The 24,083-nt window shown below is 39.6% G+C and overlaps 1 protein-coding gene across 7 annotated transcripts in view; it reads left to right on the forward strand.

Moving 5' to 3' along the window:
* SYNE2 (spectrin repeat containing nuclear envelope protein 2) overlaps positions 1-24,083 on the forward strand; it is a 654,322-nt gene that overhangs the window by 384,822 nt on the left and 245,417 nt on the right. For all 7 annotated transcript variants that reach the window (XM_033952730.1, XM_033952735.1, XM_033952736.1 and 4 more), the window contains 3 exons: positions 1,586-1,735; positions 14,668-14,877; positions 18,899-19,000. In XM_033952730.1, coding sequence (XP_033808621.1) covers positions 1,586-1,735; positions 14,668-14,877; positions 18,899-19,000 — 462 coding nt within the window. The remainder of the gene's footprint in view (positions 1-1,585; positions 1,736-14,667; positions 14,878-18,898; positions 19,001-24,083) is intronic.

A 24,083-nucleotide genomic window follows, 5' to 3' on the forward strand; every position in this document is an offset into this window, starting at 1 on the left:
TAAATCTTCTTTACAAGAGAGGCAATGTTTTGTTCAAAACTTACCTTTAAAACACAACAAATTTCAAGACTCCTGAGGAAGTTACCCTGAGTACCGAAACGCATGCCGCGTTGAGTCTCTGAATGTTTTTATGTTGCTGACGCCAAAGACCCCCTACTGGAACACCTCGACCTTCCCTCTTTGTTTGGCTTATTTGATTGCTTCCGTGGGGATTTCCTGCTGCTTCTAGTCGATAGGAAAATAATGCTTTGATGCTTTTGCCACCGGCCCTGAAGCAGTGAACTAAGATTAATATTCACGAAACGCTGGCCGCGTCGGCAGCTTGTAGGCATCGCACTGCATATGGCACCATATAGACACCAGACAATTGACTAACAGCTGACTAACAACGGAAAATGTTGAGATAAGTGTTTCCGCTGTCAAATATTTTTCTAACCAAGGAAGGATTATATTTATAAGAATTTATGAGATAGATTTTAGAATTAAGTTATTAAAAAAGTTTAAATAAACTAAGTTATTATAAAAAGCTTAAACAAAAATTTGACAAAAAAATTAGATTAAGTAAGGTATTAAGGAAGAACTCAGTATAATTAGTGTAATCTTCAGGTTTTTTTGCCGATGACTGGAGCATGGAACAGAAAACACTACGCTGACTATTCAGTCTATGATAAGACTGTGCGTAGGCTCCAATTCTTAGGCTTTTTTCCTGAATAATTAATAATTAACAGTTACGACATAGAATACTGCTGATACACCTCCTATTTAGAGTGGTATATATTATATAGCCTACTAAAAGCAGGACAGACATTTAACTGAGTTGACCTCCGCGTGTGCGGATCGCCAGACTTGATGGACCTAGGGTCTGATCCGGAGATGGCAATTTTTATGTTCTTATGACCACATGTTTGCTATATTTCGGTGCCTCCATTTTTCCAGGTTTATGGCAAGTATAAATGAGAGCAAACTAAATACACATAACTAATGGGTATCCAAGTGTCCACATGGAATAGGCTCTCACCCCCTTTACCAGGGTGTCTAAATGGAGGTGCCCTGGTGTAGAAATGCCCTATATATTTTAACTTGCTTTAGTGCTCCTTTTACAAAGCCACACTGCAAATGCGACAAAGCCAATTTAATTCCTATTGGCTTCATGCATTTACCGCACGTAAATCTCTACATGGGAGAATTTATGCCTGTTTGTCCTCAGAGAACACCTGCTACAGGTAAGTATCTTTGCTTTCTCCCTCAATATTTCATTCATGTTTCTTTATCACATTCACTTCCGCAAGTGCACGTAACCCTGTAAATTTATTCTCATAGACTTGCAATCTGATCCATTATTCATGCATGCTTGGTCCACAGTATTCGGACATAGAGCAAGTACTATTGTGTTTTATAAAACAAGAAGAGTGTAGAAACCTTTTTTTTTTTTTAAGTTCAAGAAATTTTTATTGAATGTTCAAAAAATCACAATAAATAAAAACATATGGCACAGTTCAGACCATATTTTAACTTCTTAACAAATATTTTATGGTTTGCTACATAAATATACAAAAATCTTTTTTTTTTTTTTTTTTCCTTTTAGAAAAAGCCAACAGTGGAAGGTTCTTCAGATTTGGAGGGAAAGTTGTTTGAGTTGTTTGGCATAATCATTCAATGCTTAAATAACTTGGAGATGTTCAACACGAACGCACTCTCCAGTGAGGATGCTATGACCCAATTGGCGCACCAGGAGGTAACCAAATAAATGATGTCATTGCAGTGCAGTGATTCATTACTGATTTAGAACATTTTTGGTTTCTGAACTAGGCTTGTGCTTCTCAAGGCAACTAGGATTAACGGCATTGAATATCCGGTTTATGCGGTACCAGCTAATTCAGAACTTAACTGGCCATGAGCTGCTGCATAAAGACAAGGCTTGTTTTATGAGGTCCCATTTATGTGGTTACTCTGACCAGTTAAGTGCCGAATATTGGCATATTCGTAAATGATCTGTGATCAGATTTGCAGATGACTCAAAATTATTCAAACTCTAATCATAAACTCTTCTACTGGAGGCCTCACAATTACAAAATAAGAGTGTGCTTGTGTTTGAACCCTGGGAGTTTATGAGTGAATAAAGACCGCTTTTCTTCATCAAAACTATTCGCCATTGCTGCTTATCCCATGAAATGAGCTATGAGAAACAGATGTTGAGGATAATATTCAAAGTGATTTAATTGGCCAGGAAAGGCTTCTGGTTATTTCAATTACTTGTCCAGGCTAACCACTGATATTCAGCAGCCCTTGACCAGTTAGTGCTGCTGAATATTCATGGTTAGCATGTAAGCCAAGCAGTCTGGAAGGGGGGGTAGAGGGGGAATTTTCAGCACTTAACCACATAAGGCATCGATGAGATCAATATTCAACTAGTGGCACTCAGCGTTTTGCCGACAGATAGTTTTGCAAAACCAGATATTCAGTGCTGAAGCTTGGACAGAGCCCAGAACTGAATATCCAGGAATAACACCAGTGATCAATATATAGCTGGTTAAGTTGCATGGGCTTCCTGTTGAGGCCTGGGTGACCTTTAAGTTGGGATGTCTGTATTATAAAGTCGCCTTTGGGGTTGCCCCGCTCTATCTTGCTGATAGGTTTCTCATAGTGTCACACAAGAATAGTAGAAAATCACACGCCCTTTTTACGTTTCCAGCAGTTAAGGGCTGCAAAAGTAAGAAATATCACGAGCGCACTCTTTCATATCAAGCAGCTCATTATGATAAAGATTTCTGTCCACTGCTATTTAGATCCAGCTCCTACAAACATTTTTTTTTTTTTTCATTATATTTTTATTTTCAAATTTCACAAAAAGTGTACAGAATAATAAAATACATTTGATACATGTATGGTATCACTTTTATATCTAACAAAATGTATGTCTGAATTTGATTTTCCCCTTCCCCCTCCCCCCACCCCTTCACCATTTTAATATAATATTTTAAAATTTTATAAAAGTATATAACATATTGGAATACAATTATTCAATAACATATTTATATCTAATACAATATATTTTGGATAAATTTTATTCGTTTTTCCTCTCCCCACCCTTCTATTATCCCTTAATCATTTGTTACTTTTTGTATAATATATTATAATATACTATATATAAATTGTTTTCCTTACCCCCCCTATATGTGTGTCATAAGAAAATCTCTAAAAGAAGAAAGGAAGAAAAAGTATTCTATTATTTAATCATTACAGTATTTTGTCAATGGCCCCCATATTTTTATAAATTTATCATATGTCCCTTTTTGTATTGATATTGTTCTTTCCATTTTAAAAACATGGCATATTGTATTCCACCAAAATGTGTAGTTTAGGTTGTTGTAATTTTTCCAATTGTTAGTTATATGTTGAATGGCAACCCCTGTCATAATTAATAAAAGTTTATTGTTTTCTGGTGAAATTTGACTTTTTTTTCTCATCATTGTTCCAAATAAAATTGTATCATATGATATTGCAATATGATTTTCCATTAATTTATTAATTTGTGGCCAAATTGAATTCCAAAATATTTTAATATAAGGACAGTAATATAATAAATGATCTAGTGTCCCTGGTTCTAGATTACAGTGCCAACATCTATTAGACTTAGAACTATCTAATTTTTGTAATCGAGTAGGGGTCCAAAAAGCTCTATGTAATAAAAAGAACCATGTTTGTCTCATAGATGCCGACACTGTACATCCCATTCTCCAAGACCAAATTAGTGGCCATTGAGATGCATTAATTTGATGTCCAATCTCAATGCTCCAAATGTCTCTTAGACCATTTTTTGGTTTTTTATTCAAATATCCAGATATTAATTTATACCACAATGCGGCTTGATGTCCTAGGAAGTCTGCTTTAAAGCATAAGAATTTTAAACTATATTGATTGTTTAATGATTTCCATTCAGGGAACCCAACCTGAATGGCCTGCCTCAATTGCAACCATTTAAAACTTTGTGTTTTATTAAGACCAAATCTATGTTGCAATTGTGAAAAATCCAGCAGTTTACTTTCTGAAATAATATCATCTAGAGATCTAATTCCTGCAATAATCCAGTTCTTCCAAAGGATTTGAGCTCCGCCTACTTTGATCTTGGAGTTTATCCATATGGATTGATTAGTTGATTTATAAATTGGGATGGGTGTTAATTTATCAATAAATCTCAATGTTTTCCAAGTATCCATTATTATTTTATTTTCTCTGTATCTTTTAGGTATATTAATACTTGGTAAATGAACTAAATTTAGGGGAAACATAAGGCGCCATTCCAAATATAACCAATCTGGTGCATTATCTATAAGTTCTGGGAGGATCCAATACATACCCTGACGTAGAATATAGGCTTGATGGTACCTATAGAAATTTGGAAAATTTACCCCTCCCTCCTTAATTGATTTTTGTAAGGTTACTAAAGCTATTCTAGGTGTTTTACCAAGCCAAAGAAATTTTGTTAAAATTCTATTAAGCTTCTTATAAAAGGACCCCTGAAAATAAATAGGTATCATACTCATTTGGTAGCAAACTACAGGCAACATCATCATTTTAATAGTTTGAACTCTGCCCCACCAAGATATATGCAATGGGTTCCATTGCTCACATAACTCCGTTACTTTTTTTAATACATATTTTTCATTTTCTTTTACAGTATCTTCAATTGTTTTTTTAACTTGAATGCCTAGATATTTAAATCCTTCTTCTTTCCATATGAATGGAAAAGTATCAAATAATCCTTTTACACAGTAAACATTCAAGGGTATAATTTCAGATTTATTCCAATTAATTTTATAACCTGAAAATTTGCCAAACTTATCAATTAATTCCAATAAAGAAGATAAGGTAGACTCTGGATTTCTCAAATAAAGCAAAATATCATCAGCATAAGCCGAAATTTTATATTCCATATCAGAATATGGAATTCCTTGTATCTCCCTCGTTTGCTGTATTGCTAACAATAAGGGTTCTAATACAACATCAAATAACAAAGGAGACAAAGGACAACCTTGTCTAACTCCCCTCTGCAATTGAAAACCATCAGATATCTTATTATTAATATTTAATCTTGCAATCGGGAAGCTATACAATGTTTTTACCATTTGTATAAATCCAGAACCTATACCAAACCATTCTAAAGCCTGATACATAAAATTCCATTCTACCCTATCAAATGCTTTCTCAGCATCTAGTGAAACTGTAAATGCCGGTTCATCAATTTTTTTTGACAAGTTTAGCATGTGAAATAATAGTCTAGAATTATTGGAGGAATGTCTTTTAGCAACGAAACCCGTTTGATGCATATCTATAATATGTGGGAGAGCTTTGGCTAATCTCAAAGCCAAAATTTTCGCCAAAAGTTTATTATCAACGTTTATCAATGATATAGGCCTGTAGTTCGAAACCAAAGTAGGATCTTTATTTGGCTTAGGCAAAACAATTATTATTGATTCAGCCATAGTACCTTTTATATTACCTTTTATAAGTTGTGTCTGATATAATTTTAATAAATGTGGGGAGAGAATATTTTGAAATGTTTTATAAAATTCTACTGTGTAACCATCACCACCTGGAGCGGATCCAACTCTAAGAGATCTCAATGCTGTCTCTAATTCTTTTAATGATATAGGTTCTTCTAAACTTCGTTTTATATGATCAGGAATCTTAGGTCCATTTATTAAATCTAAAAATTTTTTTTCATCTTTTTGTTTCTCCAAATAAGGTTCAGAAGAATATAGATCCTTATAAAAATTTAAAAATTGTTTTAATATTATATTTGTTTGATTTGTTATTATACCATTATCATCTTTTATTCCATTAATATTAGTTCTCCTTTTTTTTGCCTTAAGATAATTTGCTAGTAATTTTCCTGCTTTATTAGAATTTCCATAATACACCGTTTGTTTGGAAAACAAATCTTTTCTTATCATTTTTGAAGTTAATTCATTATATTTACCTTTTACTTTCAAAAGAGATTGCAAAACTTCATATTCCCATTTACTTATCAATTTAGCTTCTAATATTTTTATTTCTTTTTCTAATTCTATATATTGTTTTTTAATTTGTTTCCTAATAAAAGCTGAATATGATATGATATTACCCCTCATAGTTGCTTTAAATGCATCCCATACATTCTCTATAGATGTATCTTCCACTAAATTTATTTGAAAAAATTCATTAATTTGTGTTTTAAAATTTTCTAAAAATTTGTCATCCACAAGCAATGCATTATCAAATCTCCAAAGAGGTCTATTATTTTCTAATTGATCTAATTGTAATTCTATCCATATTCCCGCATGATCTGAAATGATAATAGGATCAATGGAGGTTTTAATCACTTGGTGCACTTTATTTGTTGAAACAAAAATATAATCTATTCTTGAAAATGATTTATGAACCTGTGAACAAAATGAATATTCCTGATCATTAAAATGAAGAATACGCCATATATCTTTCAAATCACATGATCGAACTAAATTATCTAGACCTAAAGATTTAATATTTTTACCTGGTTTTTTATCCAATAATGGATCCATTACAGCATTAAAATCTCCAGCCACCACTAAATTAGAGGCAGCCAGTGGTAATAACATATTTTGTAGCTTTTTGAAAAATTCTGATTGATTCGAATTAGGGGCATATATATTAAATAACGTCAGGGTATCATTTCCCATACCTATATCAATGTGTATCCATCTTCCATGTGGATCTGAATTTTTTACTTTTATATTGGCCATACATTTTTTATTTATAAGGATTGCAACCCCTGCTTTTTTACCCACTGCTGGAGCAAAAAAACATTCTTTTATCCATCCACCTGATAATTTCTGTGATTCCTTCATATTAAGATGGGTCTCTTGCAGACAATAAATATCTGCATTTTGTTTTTTTAAAAATGTTAATATTTTTTTCCTTTTAACTACGTGATTCAGGCCATTGACATTGATAGAATATATTTTAAAAGACATTATATATTTTTATACTTTTCATTATCTTATTCTTCCTCTCCTCTTTCATATTTAATAACCAAAAAATTTTCCTCATGACACACATATTTAACCCTATTATATCTCCCTTAATTATTCTAATAAATATTCTTCTTATCCCTCCCTTTCCCACCCAATTCATTGGCTGCTTAAGGATACACATTGGAATTGTAATCCTAACATTCTCCCCATTCCAGGCAATCAATATTCAATTTTTTAAACAAGTTTCCCTTCTATCTATCTATATTGATCTTTTATATATATTTAATCATTTTTCATAACATTTTATTAATGAATCATTTTCCATTTAATAATATGTTAATTTGTATTTCCTTAGTATTACGATTTCAACATATAATATTTTTTTTAAAAACATATATGCAGTGTATTATTTAATAATTTTCTTATATTCTGTTCTTTCTTTCATTTAATTGTTATTGTCTTTTCTTTGTATTGTTTTCCTTCATTTCTTCAAATATTTCGATGTGATATATTTTCTAATTTTTCATAGAGTTTTCAGAACCATCTTAATATATTTTGTTAATATATCATAGGTTCTGGTTTAGAGAGAAATTCTTTTAGTTTTTCGGGATCCTCAAAGTATAAGGATTTGTCTCCGGATGACACTCTCATTTTCGCAGGGTAGTATAGACCATATTTAAATCCTTTTTCTTTAAGTAGAGGTCTCATATCTAGTAGTTTTTTTCTTTTACTTGCTGTGTTTTTGGCGAAGTCTGGTAAAAACCATAATCTTGATCCTTTATAATTCAAGTTTTTATCTTTTTTTGCAGCATTTAGTATCTCTAGTGCTTGTTGGTATCTCAACATTTTGAAAATGATTGGTCTTGGTCTGTTTTTATTTTCTAAATTTTTAGTTGGAATTCTATGCGCCCTTTCAATTTCAATTGGTTGTTTCAAGTCTAATTGTAGAATTTTTGGAATTAAATTTTCAAGGAAAAGGATGGTATTTTTTCCCTCTAAGTTTTCTTGAATTCCAAATAGTTTGATGTTCTTTCTTCTTCCTCTATTCTCGTAATCCTCCAGTTGATCTTTTAATTTATTTAATTCCAGGCTGTCGTTTTTACATCTTTTTGATTCGCATTCTATTGCTACCATTTTTGATTCTAATTCAGCTGTTTTTTTATTATTGACTTCCATTTGTCTATGTATATTTAAAATTTCTTCTTTCATTTCAGACATATTATTTATAGTTTCTTTAAGCATTTGTTTGATTTGTTTTAATTCTTCCATGACTTCAGTTTTGCTTAATATGTCTGGTTCATCAATAGGAAGTGGTATCTTGCTAGGTGTTATTTGATCTTGTTTCTGTCTTTTTGCAGATGTACCAGCTTCATTTTTGTTTTGTCTGGTACTTGCCATGTTATTTTTCTCTTTTTCTTGGTTATTATTGTTTCTTGTATTTAAATCTTTTAGAATTGGTATTCTTAGGTTTTTAATCTCTTTTTCTTTCAAGATTTTGTTATATATTTGAATTAGAAATTTTCTTTTTATGTTCTTTTCTTTTTCCTTTACTTATATTAGTTTGAAAATTCTTTTCTCACTTTCACTTTTTTTTTTTTGATATAGGGGAACTCTTTTTTTTTTTTCCCCTCCTTTTACAAGCCCAATCGCAGCTCTGATTAAGGAGAGTAACTTTTTTTTTTTTTTTTTTTTTTTTAGAGTATTTTTCCTATTTTGACCAACTTTAGGCAATTTTCTTCTGTTTTTTCTCAGTGTCTCTCAAATTCTTCAGTGTCTTGCTGTTTCAGTTTTTTTTTTTTTTTTTTTTTAAATTCAGTTGAACCTTTTCTCTGTCTCCTCTCTCACAAGCCCAATCGCAGCTTTGCAAGAGGAAAGTGATATTCAGTGTTTATTTGTCTTCAGTGCTTCAGCACCCAATTTCTGTGAAAAATTGCAAGTCCCCTTTTTTATCAAAGAATAATTTTTTTTTCAATATAGCTGGTCAGAACACCAATTCCTTTTCACAAATTTTTCCAATCAATCTGATCTTTCACTTATACTTCGCGGTTTCAATACTGCACACAAGTTCATTGAAACCGTCAAAATCACAAATGGTTCTCTTCTTTCCCGTTTCTTGTCTGCACCTATCTCACTTCAATTGCCACAATTCAGGTTATATATTTTTTGGCTATTTTTTGAACGGATCACTATCTGATTTTCTGATCTTTCACATCCATCAGCATCAGTACTGTTCTAAAGTCTCCCGAATTAGTTGAAATACAGACAGTTCTCAGCTTTCTTGACTTTTCACAGCTTCCTCCCTTTTTTTTTTCTGTTTCAGTAAATATTTGTTCAGAGTAAATACTTTTCTCCTCTTTTTTTCTATTTTGCCAAACTGTTCAATCACATCTATCCCGCGGTTTCAGCATTCAAACTTCAGTAAACCGCCAGCATAAACGGTTATATGCCTTCCCAATTCTAATCAGCACAAATCACGTTTCAAATATCTCAATTCAGCTTTTTTACTTTAATTATATTTTGTCAGAAACATATCCATTCTTTATATCTTCTCATTCAAACATATATCTTATAGTCTTTTGAAATCGCCGACACTGAACGCTCTCTGCTTACCAACTCCTGTCAGCTTTTTTTTTCAATTTCAGTTCATGTTCGTCTCTCAGTCTCTCTCAGCTTTCAAGCTACTCTAAAACCTCCGTAGACTCAGACTGCTTTCCCGATTTCTATCAAATTTTATATTTGATCAGAATATGAATATATATGAATATATACCTCAGCGCTGTATTTTTTTTTTTTGTAACCGTCAGTTCAAACGGCACTTCGCTTTCCGTCTCCTGTCTGCACATATCCTTCTTCAAATATCGCAATTTAGGATTTTGTTTTGTATCTTTTATTCAGCTTTCCATTTATATATTTTTTTATAGAATTGTTTGAAGGAAAATGATTTTTTCTTTATTTCATTGCCTGGTTGGTGAGGAGCTTCAGGATCACACCTCCATCCGTGCTCGCGCTAAGCCACGCCCCTACAAACATTTTAGAAAACTATTGAAAACCTTTTTTATTTTCAAAATTTCTGACTAATTAGATCTTTTGCATTCTTCATAACATAATATGTATTTTCCTAACATAATCTTTTGTTAACCGCATTGAACTTATGGCTATGCGGTCTAGAAACATGTTGTTATGTTATGTTATGAAGTCTTATAATTGGCACTGTCCTCACTTGGATTCCAGGGCAGTGACATAATAAGGGTGAGTGATGCCTGGGGGCGGTAGTACCCCCCTGTCCCTTTCCCCCGTACCTTTTTAACTTCTCTGGAGTGAGCAGCATGCCCACATCGGCGTCAGCTTGCCCTTTGACGTCACTCCCTAGGCGCGGGTCCTGGAAGTGACGTCAGAGCGCCAATGTGGGCAGCAACCTCATGCCGAGAAAGTAAAAAAAAAAAAAAAAAAGGACAGGGGAGGGATGCTCGCACACAGAGGAACATAGTAACATAGTAGATGATGGCAGATAAAGACCCAAATGGTCCATCTAGTCTGCCCAACCTGATTCAATCTAAAAGTTTGTTGGGTTGGTTTTTGTGGTTTTTTTTTTTTCTTCTCCTTAGCTATTTCTGGGCAAGTATCTAAAGCTCTGCCCGAAACAGTTCTTAGGGTCCAACTACTGAAGTCTCCATCAAAGCTCACTCCAGTCCATCTTCACCCTCCCAGCCATTAAAGTCCTCCCCAGCCCATCCTCCCCCAAACGGCCATATATAGACACAGACTGTTTAAGTCTGCCCAGTACTAGCCTTAGTTCAATATTTAATATTATTTTCTGACTCTAGATCCTCTGTGTTCATCCCACGCTTTTTTGAACTCCGTCACCGTTTTCATCTCCACCACCTCTCAGGAGCACATTCCAGGCATCCACCACCCTCTCCGTAAAGAAGAATTTCCTTACATTGCTCCTGAATCTACCACCCCTCAACCTCAAATTATGTCCTGTGGTTTTACCATTTTCCTTTCTCTGGAAAATATTTTGTTCTACGTTAATCCCTTTCTAGTATTTGAACGTCTGAATCATATCTCCCATGTCCCTCCTTTCCTCTAGGGCAGGGGTGTCAAAGTCCCTCCTTGAGGGCCGCAATCCAGTCAGGTTTTCAGGATTTCCCCAATGAATATGCATGAGATCTATTAGCATACAATGAAAGCAGTGCATGCAAACAGATCTCATGCATATTCATTGGGGAAATCCTGAAACCCCGACTGGATTGCGGGCCTCGAGGAGGAACTTTGACACCCCTTCTCTAGGGTTTACATATTCAGGGCTTCCAGTCTCTCTTCATACGTCTTTTGGAGAAGGAAAGGAGGAGAGGTGCCGTGCCCTTAAGAAGACTGTGCCTGGGTCGGTCCACACCCCCCACTCCCTTACTATGCCACAGTTCCAGGGTTCTGCTCTCCCACTGTACTTTCGGCGTATGATTTGGTGGATCCTCCTCATCAGCTCCCTACTCTCTGCCCCTTCATGTGGGAAAATCAACTTTTCTGGCTTTGCTCCCCTGAAGACATCCCCCCCCCCCTTTTTCACGGGAAAAATCTCTAGTGCTGTGCCTCCACCACCTTCCTGCAGCTCAGCTCTATACTTTCCACCCCTCCCCCACAGGAAAACTGTATTTCTTTAATCCACTACATTTCTATGGCCTTCCATCGCCAGAAAGGAGCACCTTTCTCTGGTAGGAGACCCAGTCCCTTCTGGGAAGCAAGCCTTGCTTTTGTTTTCCAGTGCTAGGTAAGAGTTAAAAAAAAAAAAAAATTGACTGGAGTTGTGAAGACATGAGCAAGTACAGCAAGAGAGATGGTGGTGTGGAGAGGAAGGGATGATGTATACAGACGGAAGTTTTTTTAGGGGTAGCAAGAGGGGAATGGCCAGGAATGGAAAAGGGGCAGGAGGAGAGAGCAGTAGCATACATCGCTTGGGGGTCACCTGGAGCAGAGCACCCTCCTCCTCCAGTTGCTGAACTCCTCTTATTTCTTTGAGGCCGAAAGTTGCCACTACCAGGCCGCACCTTCCAGTGCACCCATATCCCTCTGCACTCTCGCAGCTGTGCACCTATTGGCGGGGAAGAGTATTGAAACCCTGCTATTACCTGACTGAGCTGCTGCGGCTCAAGCCGCCCAACTGCCCCAGCTCAACCGGCCCTCCATATTCACGGAGCAACATCCCTTCCCCCTGCCATCCACCAGGCCCTGCCTCATGCTGCCCCGCGTCCCGAAACTGAATCCCCACTATGGAATGGAAGCCCGCCCAGGAAGGAGCATCCCACACTCCCATAGCGATGGCTGAATTGCAGCTTCCGCTTCAGTTCAGGTTGCCTTACCCTCACTCACTTACCCTTGCCCCATCCCTGACCCTCATTGGCCCTCCTCCTGATCCTATTCCTCTCTACCCTTGGTTTCCCCTCCCCCTCCTTACCTCCCTTTCCGTTCACCCCCCCCTTAGGCAACAGCTTCGGCCCTTTTGTCTTCACTGCCCCCCCTATAGGGTGGGGTGCTTGTCCTTATCCTGGAGCATACCATATCCTTCTTGGTATGTTTTAGGGGGGAGGGGTGGAAATCTTCCCAGCCTCAGAGAAACAGCAAGAGTGACTTGATTGCCATGACCGATCCCCTCTTGTTAGTGCTCTGGGGTTGAGAGGTGTCAAGTTCCTCTTGCTATAAGCTCTTCTTCCTGTTTCTCATAGGAACATGACAGCAGCATCCAGTTGGGAGTTGGAAGACTCCCAGCCACAGACAAACAGCAAGAGAGGCTTGGTGGCCGCAACTTATAACCTGCCACAAGAGGTTTAGCTGGAGCTTTGAAACTCCTATGTTTATTAAAAGTTTTAACCGCACGGTGTTCAAAAATATATAAAAACAAGAAACGAAAAGACCACCATATTAAATAGGAAAGGAGAGAAAAAAAAAACCTTATTAAATCCACGTAATCTAAAACTAATATTGTTTAAATCATTTTTAAATAGTTGCCAAAAAGACAGGATCCCTATTCACCAATTTTCTCATAAAAATGCAAAACTGAAAAGATGTGAGGTCATATGCTGGGGTTCACCAAGCTTCTTCTGTTCTTGCTCAGGGGATAAGAGTTAAGATATTTGGCTCTGCTAAGCTTTTCTTGTTTCTTTGACAAATCACAAATAAACATTTACTGCCTCTTGGCACTCTGGGGCTCTGCTAGATTCTGCCCCTGCTCCCCTGGATTCCCCATGTGTGCCTTAGTCACTGGGACATGGCAGAGGGAAAACCCCATAGTGGCCAGAGGCAGCCTCTGGTGATCATTGCCATTGCCAGTGGAATGCAGTGATATTTACAGCAGGGGATTGATTTATTTTAATTATTTAGTCGAATTTCTAGCCCATTCTCCCAGAAAAGCCTAGAACATATTACACTCCTCCCTCCGTATTCGCGGGGGATAGGGACAGAGCCAGCCCGTGAATATGGAAAATTTGCGAATAACTTTTGGGCCGACTCTAACCCACCCTTGCCTCGCGGACTTTACCTGGTGGTCTAGCGGTGACACGGGGTGGGAGCGATCTTCCTACTCTCCTGCCCCATGCAGAGCCGTCATCGAAAATGGCTGTGGTGAGTTCCCGTTGTAGGTCTCGTGAGACCACGGGAAGTCAACAGCAGCCATTTTTGATGATAGCTCTGCACGGGGCAGGAGCATAGGAAGATCGCTCCCGCCCCGCGTCACCGCTAGACCACCAGGTAAGGGTATGGGGAAGTTGGGGACAGAGCGATTCACTAGGGTGGGTCCTGGGCCAAAACCCCCCACTAATAATCGAAATCGTGCGTGCTAAAACCGCAAATACGGAGGGAGAAGTGTACACGTTCACATACGCAGTAAAAGGTTTAGTAACGAGGTTACAACTTCACTTACAGCGGATATACAGAACAACAGATTAAAAGGAAGAGAATAGTAGTAGAAACTTTTATGTACATGTTTGGGCACTGTGCATGGTAGCATGGCAAACAATGAGCAACAAGGATGCAAATTCACATATATGATATACAGAAAAACAGATTAAAGGGAAGAAAGGCAGCAGAGGGATAATTCTTATGAATTTCATGGAGGAATGAATACAAGATTTGGGCTGAACACAGTAGCATGGCAAACAATAGGCCCTATAGGTAAAGCATCTAGATCAGGGGTGTCCAACCTTTTGGCTTCCCTGGGCCGCATTGGCCGAAAAAAATGTTTCTGGGGCCGCGCAAATACTGCAGCAAGACAGAGGAGGGAGCCGGCAAGACGGTAAACAACCAGAGGCAGCAGAGGAAAACACTGCATCACCCTCAACTGGGGCCGCACAAAATACTTCATGGGGCCGCATGCGGCCTCGGGCCGCAGGTGAAATGCCCCTGATCTAGATATACAATACATTCAAAGTATAGGACAATTTTAAGCATTCTTGGTGTTGGATAAGGTCTTGCATAGTTTAGGAGACGCTTATTTGTAATTTGTCAAAGAAACAATAAGAAGAGCTTGGCGGACCTAGGTTAGGTGTCTGTTTAATGCATCTGGAATATTCTTAGATTCTTCTCCTCTGTCCTGTCCTGTGCTCAGTTAAGCAAGCAACATACCACCATGCTGTTTTTTTAAAGTTAGAGGTAATATTTTTCACTAGTATGGCTTTTTTTTCAGGTTCTGTGTGCTGAGCTAGAAAAGCTTCATACTGAAATGATGGATCAAAAGGATGTCCTGTTGAAGTCTCTGAGTGGTGCTGGTAGAAACATAGATGTGGTTTGCCAGTGTTTTAATAGCATACAAGAATGGCTTAAACTAACTCATGCTGCTGCCTTATCTAGAAGCAAGTCCATGAAAGCTAGGCTGGACCAGAGTGGTAAATATCAGGTAAAGTTTCACTGAATAGTTCCTATTTCTTGATGTATTTTATATGGCTTCTGTTTCATTTGAGACTATGGGCTTCATATATTAAAATGTTAACTATTTTGAATGTTAGCCAATTTTATAACAGGCCATGTATGTGTGAAGGCCTAGTGGGTGCCTATTTTGCCTGTTTTATAAAATGTGTATGTGTAGGGTTACCATATGGCTCCAGAAAGAGGAGGACGGATTCCAGTTTTTACTTCCATTGCTTTAAACGGAAGTAAAACCTGGATGTCTCAATCTGTCCTCCTTTTCTGGAGCCATATGATAACCCTGTGTATGTGTCTATATAAAGTACTGGCACAAATTCTACAGAAATAGCAGGCTCGATTGAAGCTGTGAACATTTCCACCTGCTTTGGAGCATATGAACATGTTAATATACATAAAGTACACATGCAATTTGTAAAATATACATGTGACATCACCCGTGCTCCATCCAAACTCATCTCCTGACTAAACCAATTCTAATTGCATCATGGGGACTTTTATGCACCTAATTGCATTGCGGGTACTGTTAACACCTGAAGTAATTTTAAAGCAGGTCTTTTATGCACATATATTGGCATGCAAGGGTGACAAATCTGACAAACACATGGAGTAAAACCATGGTTTGCGAGCATAATTCATTCCAGAAACATGCTTGTAATCCAAAGCACTCGTATATCAAAGCGAATTTCCCCATAAGAAATAATGGAAACTCAGATGATTCGTTCCACAACCCCAAAACTTTAATGCAAAATACTATAGAGCAGTCACTACACTCCTGCAGCATCGGAGAGAGAGCAGAAACAACGGCTCAGTTGTGATGACGTGATGCGCATATACATACTCGTATTGCAAGACCGTGCTCGTTTAGAACAGTCTGCAGCGTCAGAGAGAGAAAGAACCATCGACTCAGTTGCGTATACTATATGTACTCGTATTGCAAGACAACGCTCGTTTATCAAGTTAAAATTTAATAAAAGCGTTTTGCTCATCTTGCAAAACACTCGCACACCAAGTTACTCACAATCCAAGGTTTTACTGTATATAGATACACACACACGGCTCAATGGCAGGGTTTGCCCTAATATGCAGAGAACCTGAGTTTGATTCTTTGATGAGGTCTTCCACTGCACAGGTGAATAAGGATGGGAATGCCATTGAGGGGAGCATTCATATCCCCTTAGAAGGGAGAGACCCTCGGTAACTTTGTTAGAGATACCTAGAAGCCAGATGTTGGTATTTTGGCTGCAGAGTTCCAGACAGAGCTTGATATGTGCCTTCTGCAGAGAACTATTGCTGCAGAGATTAGGCTAAATCAGTTAAGAAGGGATTAAATGAAAGAGGAAAAATTCCCAGGTCTTTGAAAAGGAAGTTTTCTGGCACCAAACACCTGCTGTGGTTCCGGCTTAGCTTGAAGCCAAAGGAACAGGAGTACTTCCTCCCAAAAATAATAATAATAAAAAAAATTATATTCCGCATATCCTACAATTCTGTGCGAATTACAAATTATTCAGGTACTCAAGCATTTTTCCCTAACTGTCCCAGTAGGCCCCCACTCTATCTAACGTACCTGGGGCAATGGGGATTAAGTGACTTGCCCAGAGTCACAAGGAAGAGTGTGGGATTCGAACCCACAACCTCAGGGTGCTGAGGCTGCACCACACACTCCCACTATGTCCTGGTGTTTGCTTTTATTCTTCATACATATATATCTTGTTATCTTGCAAAATATTAGTGACTCTCAAATTTGCCTGGGGATCACCAGCCCATCGATTTTTCAGGATATCCCTAATCAATATGCATGCATGCAAATCCAGCAGGTTTGAGAATGGCTGATATAGAGAATAAGACAACTGATTTTGGATACAGTACAATGTACGCATACTGGGATCATTTTCAAATATATTTACCCATATAAAAATAACAATTTATGCACGTAGACTGGAAATGAGAAAATTGGCATGACAACTTGTGCTAATGTGTGTGCTACCCAGATTTCCTGCTATTGAGTAGAGGAGGGACTGGGCAGGGTGTGGGTGGCAAATGGGCAGGGCCTATACACAGATATAGGGGCTCATTTTCAAATAAGAAAAACATTCAAAAAAGTGGCATAAAGGGGCAGATGGACGTTATTCTCCAAATCCTTCAAGTTCTCTATTTTCAGAACCCATTGTATAGACTGATTTCTATGGTGGTTGTCAACAGTGCGTCTAAATCTAAAGGGGCGTAGTTTGGGCGGGACTAGAGTAGGCTTACAATTTAGACATTTTTCTGCAATAATTGAACAATTTGGGTACAATTTGGATGTTTGGGGCTAGATCTGCTTTAACAAAAGGTACCTAAATTGACCAGATGAACCCTGGAGAGGCGAAGGCATGAGGCCCCCACACTCCCTGAGTGGTCACTGACCACCTCCCACCCCCCAAAGATGTGAATGAAACGGTATATGCCTCAGAGTATAATAGCCTCAGATGTCATATCCAGTCCAAATAAAGAAGCTTGCAAGTTCCTGGTGTGGTCTAATGAAACAAGAGATGGGGGTCTACACATACTGTATAATGGTAACATGTGAACCCTCCAAAACCCACCCAGATCCCACTGCATCTACATATAGGCAACATCTGCTGGCATAAGGGCTATTGGGGTGGTGTACATTTGGGTCCAGTGGGTTTTGGAGAGCTTACCATACACTATAAGGGAGTTATGGTGAGATGTATACCTGGGCCTTTAAATGTGAAGTTCACTGCAGTGCCCCCCTAGGGTTACCAGATTTTACGATCGTAAAATCTGGACCCTTGGCCCCGCCCCCAGGCCCACCCAGTTCAAATCAGCCCAGTCACGCCCCAGCCAAGAGAATAGACTTAGTAGATAAAGACAGGTTGTTCACCCTCTCCAAGGTAGAGAGATTGAGGGGATCGATTCCGTTAAAAGTGGATTGATTCCGTACAAACGTAAGGAAGTTCTTCTTCACCCAGAGAGTAGTAGAAAACTGGAACGCTCTTCCGGATTCTGTTATAGGGGAAAACACCCTCCAAGGATTCAAGACAAAGTTAGACAAGTTCCTGTTGAACCAGAACATACGCATTTAAATATATCACGGGTCGTATCGAGGTGGAAGAGGATATCTTCCGTCTTATGGGACCTTCGTCCACCAGAGGGCATCCGCTGAAAATCAGGGGAGGGAAATTTCATGGTGACTTCAGAAAGTATTTTTTCACTGAGAGGGTGGTCGATCATTGGAATGAACTCCCACGGCAGGTGATTGAGGCCAACAGCGTGGCAGATTTCAAAAATAAATGGGATATTCATGTGGGATCTCTAAGGTAAGGGCAGGGGGTGGTGAGCAAACTCAAGGAGAAGGGTCACTAGAGTGGGCAGACCTGATGGGCTTTGGCCCTTTTCTGCCATCATTTTTCTATGTTTCTATGTTTCTATGCAGGTAAGGCTAGACTGAATTAGGGCACTGGTCCTTGACCAAAGGGCCACCGCGTGAGCGGACTGCTTGGCACGATGGACCACTGGTCTGACCCAGCAGCGGCAATTCTTATGTTCTCTTCTTGGGCTCAGAGCCACATCAGGAGGGCATGCTCACATGTGACGCTATGACAACACACACATGCATGCAGGTGATGTCACTGCGTTGCATCCGCGCATGCACAGATGCCCTCCTGCCTGACGTGTTCCTGAGCTGGAAGCTTTTCAAAAGTGGCCGGGTTTTGAAAAGCTGTCAGGATGCCTGGACAGTCCTTTAAAAAAAGAGGGCGTGTCTGGGTAAATCCAGATGTTTGGTAACCCCTAGTGCCCTTCTGCTCTGCTGGAATGTCTGTGTGGCCAGTCTACTAAAAAAGTCGACAACGGAGTAGACAGAAAACCAGTCAGCACTGTTGGTGTTCAGTTGGACAAAATTTATTGCTCCACAAAGTTGACAATTCAATTGTTCTTGCTCCAATTTATCATTTTTCAGCAGATACACTTATTGATCCATATTCCTTTCACAGAATGAAATTAGGACACTCTATGACTCCTTGACTGATAAAAAGTCCATTCTGCACCAATCGTTGAGTGACAGAAATGGTCAAAGTGTGGCAGAACAGCTTCAGGTAACTTTATTTCACAATACTTTCCTCTGCTGTCCTTAAACAAACACATATATAGCACTGAGACACAAGAATAGAGTTTTGGTTCTTTTTTATGCATTGGCTGCACAGGTACTAACACATTTTTAAGGTTCATAAGTTCCCAAATGCGAGCTTTTTCTCTTTTAAATTAAATATGGTGCATTTTATTGCACTATTTCTTTCTCCATGATTTAAATTAATTTTGATGCATCTTACTAAAGGAACACTTTAATCGTGCACACACAGACAGCTAAGCTGAGATGCCACCTGAGACTTTACATCTAAAGCATATTATTATATCCTGTTTCCCCGAAAATAAGCCCTAGCATGATTTTTAAAGGTGTTCCTAATATAAACCCTACCCCAAAAATAAGCCCTAGTTAAGATTGACCCCCGAATGTCCCCGACACTCCTTGACTCCATCCCTGACACTAGTGCTGCCTGATTGGCTGAAAAAAATCAGACTTGTCAATTCAGCAACCCCCACCCCTGCTGCTTTAGGAGACCTCGGAGCAGAGGTATGTCAGTCTGATGGAGGGAGGGTCGGTGGGGTTCTGATGCATAAGGGGTGAGAGGGGAGGAATGATGCTGCACATGGGGGGAGAGGAAGGGAGAGATGATTGTTGTACATGGAAAAAATAAGACACCCCAGAAAATAAGCCTTAGTGCGTTTTTTGGGCCCAAAATTAATATAAAGCACTGTCTTATTTTCAGGGAAACACGATATATGCTCAGAAGGGAGGGGGGGGAAACTTTACAACAAATACTCATCTCAGTGACATAGCCAGCAATCTTTTTTTTCTTTTTTTAGATTAACTTGGGTAGGTACTACAAAATGCAGGTGCTGACGCTGCCTCCAGTTCTATTCTCACTGGTCTGTGCCATTGTCACTCACTGGGTGGAGAAGCCATGGTCCACCTGTAACTGTGCCTGACTTATCTTCTGCTTAACTTGGTTCTGTGTGCCATTCATTCTGTGTCTTTCAGTTCTCCCCCCTCCCCCAAGCCTGAAGGGTAGTCATTATGCACCCATTCCCAAACAATAGAAAAATAAGTGATTTTTTTTTTTCTGTTTCCAAATGCACTGCATGTGTATTTTAGCACTGCATTCCCTCAGAGCTTTTCATCTTTATTGAAGTTATGCAAATGTTTGGGACAATTCATGGGACAATTTTCATACAGTGCCCATTAACCCCCTCGTTGTATAATCTTAGAGGTCAGCTTCAGTCCGTTAGGGTGGTGAATGTTTTGCTAACAGCGTTATTCCTGAAATTTCTGAGCCAGGATCTGTGTAGGCTTCGGCTCTGAATAGCCAGTTATTTTTAAATGGTCAAGACATAGGCACTTAAGTTGATATTCAGCGCTTAAGCGGACATGGCATACTGCATAAAAATAGGATAGACCTTTCTGCAGACTCATTTATGCAGTAAACCTGATTGCTTAAGGGCTGAATATTTATTTTATTTACTATTTATAGACCACTTATAGTCTAAGGGCTCCTTTTACAAAGGTGCACTAGCGTTTTTAGCGTACGCACAGGATTAGTGCACGCTAGCCAAAAAATTACCATCTTCTTAAAAGGAGGCGGTAGCGGCTAGCGTGTGGGATATTTTAGCGTGCACTAAAACCGCTAGCGCACCTTTGTAAAAGGAGCCCTAAGTGGTTTACATTCAGGTACTGAAGTATTTCTCCCTATCTGTCCCGGTGGGCTCACAATCTGACTAATGTACCTGGGGTAATGGAGTGTTAGTGACTTGCCCAGGGGCAGAAGGAACAGCGCTGGGCTTGAACCTGCAACCTCAGGATGCTGAGGCTACAGCCCTAACCACTAGGCCACTCTTCCACGTGCTGACTCTGCCCAAGGAACACCTCCAATGTATCCGGCTTTGAGCTTGACGTTAACCACGATATTCAGTGGCATTTAGCCTGTTAATCTGGACAGTTCTATTAGGCCCACGCGCAGAATTCATATGTTCACCTTTCCATCTTTAAAGGACTGCCGCTTCAGCTTTTGTCACTAGAGTGCTTTTGATGGGGAAGAAAGCAATTCTTACTAACTGGCTGTCCCGAGATCCACCTCCCTACGCTCAATGGAGAGCGTTGATGATTGTTCATGCGACGCTGGAGCGGAGACTAGTGGGTGATTTAGATCGTGGACCGGGCCGCAAATTCTGTCAGACCTGGGAATGCTTCTGGCAGGACCTCACACCGTATGCTCGCAGTAGACTCTTGAATCGTTAGGACTATCTTACACTCTCAGTCTTGGTAGTGGCATTGGACTGTCGGGGTGGGGAGGGAAGGGAGGGAGGGGAGGGGAGGGAGGGAGTGAGCTTGCACTGTTATTCTTTGGATATGTATGCAACTTCTATTTGTATGTTCTGGTAGAAATAATAAAAATCATTTGAACATAAAGGACTGCCGCTACAAAAGATTCCTGGACAGAACTCTTGCCTCCCAGGCAGGTAAATGGAACGACTGGCTGAGTAACATTATCATGCATTCCTCATCCTACTTCAGTTTTAGAAAATCAATAAAAACAAATTTGTTTAATCGATTGTGACCTAAGAATCTTATAGTGTATCTCTTCTCCCAACCTGTACCTTATATTCGATGACTTTGTATTGTAACCACTTCGCTGATTGTCCAGCACCTCTTGTTGAAAACCGCCTCGAACTATAAAATTATTATTATTATTAAGGGCTGCTGAATATTAGCAGCTAGCCTCGATCAAACAATTGAACTGGTCAGCAGCTGGCTAAACCGTTTTCATTATCTAATCCTGCTAAGATTACAGAGTAGAAGCATTTGTGCATATGAATACAAAATTCATATGCATATTTGCTATACACATACTAAGCACGCACTGTTTGATAAGCTTAGCACTGAACTAAACATGCGTAGCGCTTATCTGCAAGGGGGTGGCCCGATGGGCAAGGCATGGGCGGGACTCACATGTACGTATGTAACTGACAGAGTAATATGTTATGTGCTTAACTTGCAACATTTAGGGCTCATAAGAACATAAGAAGCACCATCTCCGGATCAGACCTTCGGTCCATCTAGCCCGGCGATCCGCACACGCGGAGGCCCTACCAGGTGTACACCTGGCATAATTTTTAGTCACCTATATCCTCCTATGCCTCATAAGAACATAAGACATAAGAAGTTGCCTTTGCTGGGTCAGACCAGAGGTCCATCGCACCCAGCAGTCTGCACCCACGGCAGCCCAGCAGGCCTATGACCTGTCCGGTGTTCCTTGACATAGCCCTATGATCCCCCTTTTTCTTCTATCTATACTCTTCCTAACCTATCTCTACTTTTATCTGTATCCCTCTACTTTTATCTGTACCCCTCTTCCTAACCTGTCTCTACTTTTATCTGTACCCCTCAATCCCCCTATCGTTCAGGAATTTATCCAATCCTTCTTTGAATCCCTGTAGCGTGCTCTGCCCTATCACAACCTCCGGGAGCGCCTTCGTAAAAGGAGCCCTTAAGCGTCAACGTTTATACCTGCCATTGACCTTGTGTAAGTACTATCGCTTAAATGTTGGTGCACAAATGCCAGCTTATGCTGTAGTCTATAAGAGCATTTGGATGCCCAGATAACATTGGACAATAGCACTTAGCACCCAACACTCACCCGCATTTTGATGCCTATTTTTTGGGCAAGTTATACCAAATCGGCCCCTGAGGGGGAAGTTATCAACATGGCCTACTATTACATAGAGACATAGAAACACGATGGTAGATAAAGGCCAAATGGCCCATCCAGTCTGCCCATCCGCAGCATCCACTATCTCCTCTTCTCCCTAAGAGATCCAATATGTTCTTTATTTCATTTTCTTGACACGTTATTTTAATGTTAGCTCCAGTAATTACTAATTAGGTCTCGTTGCATAAAATAGTACTAGTTAGTGGTGAAATAACGTGTCTTAACAGTAGTCCACATTGATAACTACACTCTTGGGAGAAAGGCCTTGTATTTGTTTTACTCAAAGGCTTTGCACCAGTTCTCAAAATGAAAGTAATAGGATACTTTTGCTTTAAAATTTGCCACGAGTACAAATCATATGTGGCCATGTGAGCACTTTCGCGAGCTGAGTGACTGGTGGAAATGTTCACATCGTTGCCGTCAGCTAGACACATAACTGATAGTATTCCTTAACCTGTGAACATACCCCTGACCAACCCATACTTCATCCAGGTCCACACCCTTTTGCGGTTGAGCTTTATGGATTACTAGTCTTATAGCCCGTTACATTAACGGGTGCTAGAATATATGTGTGTGTGTGTGTGTCTGTCTTTATTTCTTTTTCTCTCTCCTTAGCCGCTTTCTGTATTTTTTGGGGGGGTTTTTCCTTGGCTGTCCACAACCACCCCTTGCCTGCTCCCGTCCATTATCCCTTCCTTTTACCTCCCCTGTGTCCTCCACCACTCCATCACTGCTCACCTTATCCAGCAGCAGCCCCTTTGTTTTACCTCCCCCCTGTCCATCATCACCTTCTTCCTGCTCCCCCTGTACGGTCTAGTCACTGGCCTCATTAACAATGTAAAGCAGCTGTAAAATAACCCTTAGCATATCCTCATAAGCAAAATACAAAATATCAAACCATAACCAACCTACCGCATCACTGCTTATCCTCTCCTGTATTGCATCGCAAATGGCAACGTGCCTGCTGAACCCTTTCAGCCTTGACTACATTGGGAATGCTCCAGGCTGTGTTATAACTCTTCCTTTCCCATCTCACCTCCTGAGAGTGAAAAGGAGAGTGTTTGGACGTTTAAAAAGACCCCGGGGGAAGTTCTGAAGTGGAATTTTTGTTGTTAGTATGTGCAGAGAGGGAAGGTATAGTCCACGACACCAAGATGTTAACTTTGTAGTTGCGGCCATTTTGAAGATCGTTCTGCCCTGCTCCTTGCCTTAGTATATTTTTAAGTTGAAAGACACGGTGGCGGCGGCTCCTCTCAAGATCCCCGACTGCATCGGACTTCCGACGCAGGTGGGGATCCTGAGAGGAGCCGCTGCCTCCGTGTCTTTCAACTTAAAAATATAGTAAGGCAAGGAG

Source organism: Geotrypetes seraphini, chromosome 7, assembly GCF_902459505.1.
Source record: "Geotrypetes seraphini chromosome 7, aGeoSer1.1, whole genome shotgun sequence".
Taxonomy (NCBI): domain Eukaryota; kingdom Metazoa; phylum Chordata; class Amphibia; order Gymnophiona; family Dermophiidae; genus Geotrypetes; species Geotrypetes seraphini.